The 5,331-nt window shown below is 35.1% G+C and overlaps 1 protein-coding gene across 1 annotated transcript in view; it reads right to left on the bottom strand.

The window, feature by feature from the left end:
• The window catches only part of LOC106868294 (glutathione synthetase), a 63,693-nt gene that overhangs the window by 33,866 nt on the left and 24,496 nt on the right, over nucleotides 1–5,331 (bottom strand). Inside the window, exon 3 of the mRNA XM_052967838.1 lies at nucleotides 940–1,126. Within this exon, the coding sequence (XP_052823798.1) occupies nucleotides 940–1,126 (187 nt within the window). The remainder of the gene's footprint in view (nucleotides 1–939; nucleotides 1,127–5,331) is intronic.

The raw sequence follows: 5,331 nt of genomic DNA, 5'->3' as shown, positions 1-5,331 counted from the left end.
TGAGAATGTGCAGAAAACAACCTTTGTCACACTCCAGGGAGAAAAACTAGACGTAGTTGATAGCTTCCACTACCTAGGTGACCAAGTTTGTAGCGGGGGAGGGTGCGCTGAAAGTGTAGCTGCTAGAATAAGAATAGCCTGGACAAAGTTTAGAGAACTCTTACCTCTGCTGGTGACAAAGGGCCTCTCAGTCAAAGTAAAAGGCAGACTGTATGACGCATGTGTATGAACAGCCATGCTACATGGCAGTGAAACATGGGCCGTGACTGCTGAGGACATGCGTAAGCTCGCAAGGAATGAAGCCAGTATGCTCCGATGGAAGTGTAATGTCATTGTGCATACTCGACAGAGTGTAAGTACCTTGAGAGAAAAGTTGAAAAGTGCCACACCCTAGCATCTGTGCTAATGGAGCAAATAACTGTAGTTCTTAGAGCCATTTGGTGTCTATTTCTAGCATGTGGTGCTATTCATTAGTGCCCTTATTATTATAATTTTATTTATTTAATTATAATTATATAATTGTAATTTATATAATTATAATTTATATAATTATATATACATATATTGTCCCCCCACCATCACCTGACAACCAACGTTGGTGTGTTTACATACCAGTAACTTAGCAGTTTGGCAAAAGAGGCCAATAGAATAAGTACTAGGCTAACAAAGAATAAGTCCAGGGGTCAATTTGTTTGACTAAAGGTGGTGCTCCAGCATGGCTGCAGTCAAATGATTGTAACAAGTAAAACAATAAAAGAACTGACACTTTTATGTAGATCTTGGCAAAATATGGTGGCTGAAGATCAGTATTAAAAATCAAATTCTGTGTATTTTATGCACTGAAATTCAAGTTGCTGAAATTATCAAATATCGTTTTTCATGAGTCAAACTCTACATATTTATAGATTAGAATTTAAGTAGTTAAAAATGATCAAATACCTTTTTAGTGAGTTGCAGAGAAAATTATAATCATGTGCAACTTTGTGAATTAGTAAATTAAAATCAACTTGCACAGAGTAGGCTTCTTCAAGCAAAGAACGCAAGATTACAGATGGAAACAAAGCAAAAGGTGCATGATCAGAACAGTAAGATGAAGCAACAGATCCTTTTGTTCCCATTAATATTCCTGCAACAAAATAATAGCATTTTTTATGTAAATAATAACAAAGAGTCAGGGAACATATATTTATATGTTATATTAATGGTTTCTTATTATGAAACCAATATATTTTATATAGGGCTGCAAGGAGAAGTGCTCAGAAAAATTGAGACAAGAGTAAAATATTAGTTATAGAATAAAAACGCTGGGTTAACGACTCAACATATCACACCCCCTCAATGAACATATATAAGATATACAACATAATCCATCAAACATAAGGAATAGGAAGATATAACATAAGAAAAATAATGTAAGAAGAAATAAGAAATAAAAGAATAAGAAATATATAAGAAGTAAGATGCAAGAAATAGAACATAGTATAAAATGTTATACACGAATATATTATTTCAACCGATAACATACAAATAAATTTGAGTTAAAGGCATAACACAATACACATATATATCATTTCATAGAAGTTAAAATTAATACTAATACGATTAAAAATTTCAAATATATAATATAATGTAGGTCGATATAAAGAATAAAATAAAATAAAATAAAGAAATGAGGTACCATAAAGTAGTCCATCGGTTAAAAATCAAGGACAGAAATGATTTAACACCATTTAGAGTTAAAACACAAAGTTCTACATCCCCCTTCGGGCACATTTTACAACTCAAAACCAGTAGACATCAATAGGTAAGTCCGCACCAGTTAGGCATATACAAGAGTGAATAACATGCACCCAGCAGGTATGAGCAGGTAAAACATGTAAAATTGAATTCCGCTCACCATGTCCAAAAGTTCACAACACATGGGTCAAAAATACAAATACAGCACCCAGCACGAAAACCATGTACAACACCTATACCCATTTCGGGGGTACACCACTGTATTCCAAACACAACAGAGTGCAAACTGGTGATGACCCCCCTTGTCAGGGTAAACTTACATACAAATGTCACAACATGCACGAAGGGAGAAAGTAATTTTTAGATAAGAGTAAATTTATATAGTCAATATGGACCAGCCTTAGACAAGCCTATGCAAATAATGGAAAGATTAAAAAAAAAAAAAAAATTGCTATTTTAGAATAGTCAAACAGGCTGCAGTATCAAAACCAATCTTCGAGGTTTCAAATCACCCTAACGCAAACTATTACACTTGTTATTATCTATTGTTTTTAAATTTATTTTTTATTTCTATACAGTTTCAGGAAGGTGGAGGAAAACTTATGGTTGCAGAAGGGGATTACTTTGGTGAATTTATTTAAGGTTTTTGGTTCAAAAGACCTGAGTATTGCAAGGGATTCCCTAATACATAAGGAACATTTACTAATATTTGCCTTAAAGTAGGGGGCTCTCGATATAATAGACCATTCAAGAGAGTACTTTATATTCTTCTTCTTGAGGTCATGCAAATAAGAGGCGAGTGTGGTAGAGCTACAGTATTTTTCAATTGAAAACGAACTCTTGTATTCACTCTTGTATATGCCTAACTGGTGCGGACTTGCCTATTGGCGTCTACTGGTTTTGAGTTGTAAAATGTGCCCGAAGGAGATGTAGAACTTTGTGTTTTAACTCTAAATGGTGTTAAATCATTTCTGTCCTTGATTTTTAACCGATGGACTACTTTATGGTACTTCATTTCTTTATTTTATTTTATTTTTTATATCGACCTACGTTACATTATATATTTGAAATTTTTAATTGTATTAGTATTAATTTTAACTTCTATGAAATGATATATATGTGTATCGTGTTATACATTTAACTCAATTTTTTTCATTTGTATGTTATTGGTTGGTATAATATATTTGTGTATAAAATTTTATACTATATGTTCTATTTCTTGCATCTTACTTCTTATATATTTCTTATTCTTTTATTTATTATTTCTTCATACGTTATTTTTCTTATGTTATGTCTTCCTATTCCTTATGTTTGATGGATTATGCTGTATATCTTATATATGTTCATTGAGGGGGTGTGATATGTTGAGTCGTTAACCCAGCGTTTTTATTCTATAACTAATATTTTACATATATATATAAAAGATAGTTTTAAACTTCAAAATATCATATTACTGAAATATGTCCACGGATATACTCATATGCACAAGCCCAACAAATAAGACTGAAGGGGATAGCTTGACCTGGTAAAAATAACACTCTCAAATGATACCATACTATATTAAAAAGGGAAGGCCACATAGGGTATTTTAACAAATAACCTAAAATGGAGTTTTCAGTTCAGGTTGTGTGCTGATGTTTCTGAATTTAGCTTTTTTAAAATTTTGTACTCTTTTGCTGTTGTTGTTGGCATTCTTGTTTATCCTCAAGGTATTCCTGATCAACCATACTTATGATTAAAAGGACTTACAGCCATGACCATCCCAATGACATTTTTTCTTCTTATATCTACTATATCCACTATATTTGGCATTATTTAAGCCAGTAGTGCTTGATTTGAGGATTCACTCAAGAAGGGTTTTACAGCAAACTTAACTAAAATGAGTTGTGAAGCCACCACTATTATCACCATCATTTCTCCTTCTCTCATTATTATATCTCTGTCTTTATGTATGTTTCTCATGCACTGTTCCTCTGTAAGTATCCTAAGAGAGATATAGAGACTAAAGAGAGATCGAAAGAGGAAGGAAAATAGAGCATCTGTCATCAAACAAATATATTCTAAAATATTTCTTTTTCTGCCTTTCTGCCAGCACTACTCCATTTCAACTTCCTGTTTCCTGTCTCCCTTCTTGTACAGGTCATTCAGCAAAAATTGAACATTCATATGTCGTCTTCAATGGGAGACTCCATCATATATATATATGTGTGTATATATATATCTTTTTTATTGAAGAGTGTAGGCTTGAAATGTAAAAGACTTTTCTGTTCTTCTCAAGCATTAAACTAATACACCTGCTTGTTATTCTTACACCTGTCTTCATCTTTTGTTTTTTGTAAAATTGAACTATATATTATGTATGCTCACATGGTCACCACCATTCGATCCTGCCTGACTGAACTTCCAACTCTTTTGGACCCTCATCTTAACTACATTCTCGAACTCTCGATACCTCTCCTCATCAACCTAACCAGCACTCCACCAGGATTACCATTGTATCTCTGTACTCTTTCGGATTCTACCTCCTTGGGTTTTATTGGCTATTTCATGAATGTATATCACACTAATCTACCATGACTTTGAACTTTCTGAATTTTTGAACTTCATATGTTCTTTTCTGTCAAAGAGCTTAGGCTCAAAACGTAAAAGACTTTTCCATTCTTCCCGAATGTTAAACTAATACATTGCTTGTTGTTCCTACATCTGTCTTCATCTTTTGTTTTCTGTAAATTTGGACTACACACACACACACATACGCACACACACACACACACATACGCACACACACACACACACACACACACACACACACACACATATATAATTATATGAAATCTTGTATCCCTGCGACAAGGCCTTATTTCCACACACGCCAGCTTAACTTAATTCGCCCTTAGTCGAAAGACACCTGTTGCTATGTCCTGTTATTTGTATTTGTGTAACATTCTCTGTTTTTTTTTCCCATCCTTCTTTTCGTATACATTCGCTGCTTTCTTCCAAGGAATCTAATGCTCTTAGCTTAGTTTTTCCTTGGGGCTGGTCAGATTGGAGCAATCTCGAGTATAACCAGCCAAAATTGCAATGATAATCTGGAACTCGACTGAGGAAAGAAAACTCCGAATGACCCGTCCTTGTTTCCTTGTATCATCTATCTGGATGTTTTGTTGTCCCTTTTTTGTATCACCTGTCTGCATGTTTTGCATTCTTGTCCCATTTTGTATTTATATATATATATCATCATCATCATCATCATCATCGTTTAACGTCCGCTTTCCATGCTAGCATGGGTTGGACGATTTGACTGAGGACTGGTGAAACCGGATGGCAACACCAGGCTCCAGTCTGATTTGGCAGAGTTTCTACAGCTGGATGCCCTTCCTAACGCCAACCACTCAGAGAGTGTAGTGGGTGCTTTTACGTGTCACCCGCACGAAAACGACCACGCTCGAAATGGTGTCTTTTATGTGCCACCCGCACAAGCCAGTCCAGGGGCACTGGCAACGATCTCGCTCGAAAATCCTACAGGAGCCAGTCAGGCGGTACTGGCAACGGCCACGCTCAAAATGGTGCATCTCATGTGCCACCCGCACAAGA

Source organism: Octopus bimaculoides, chromosome 1 (genome assembly GCF_001194135.2).
Source record: "Octopus bimaculoides isolate UCB-OBI-ISO-001 chromosome 1, ASM119413v2, whole genome shotgun sequence".
Taxonomy (NCBI): domain Eukaryota; kingdom Metazoa; phylum Mollusca; class Cephalopoda; order Octopoda; family Octopodidae; genus Octopus; species Octopus bimaculoides.
This window is presented reverse-complemented; position numbering and strand designations above follow the sequence as displayed.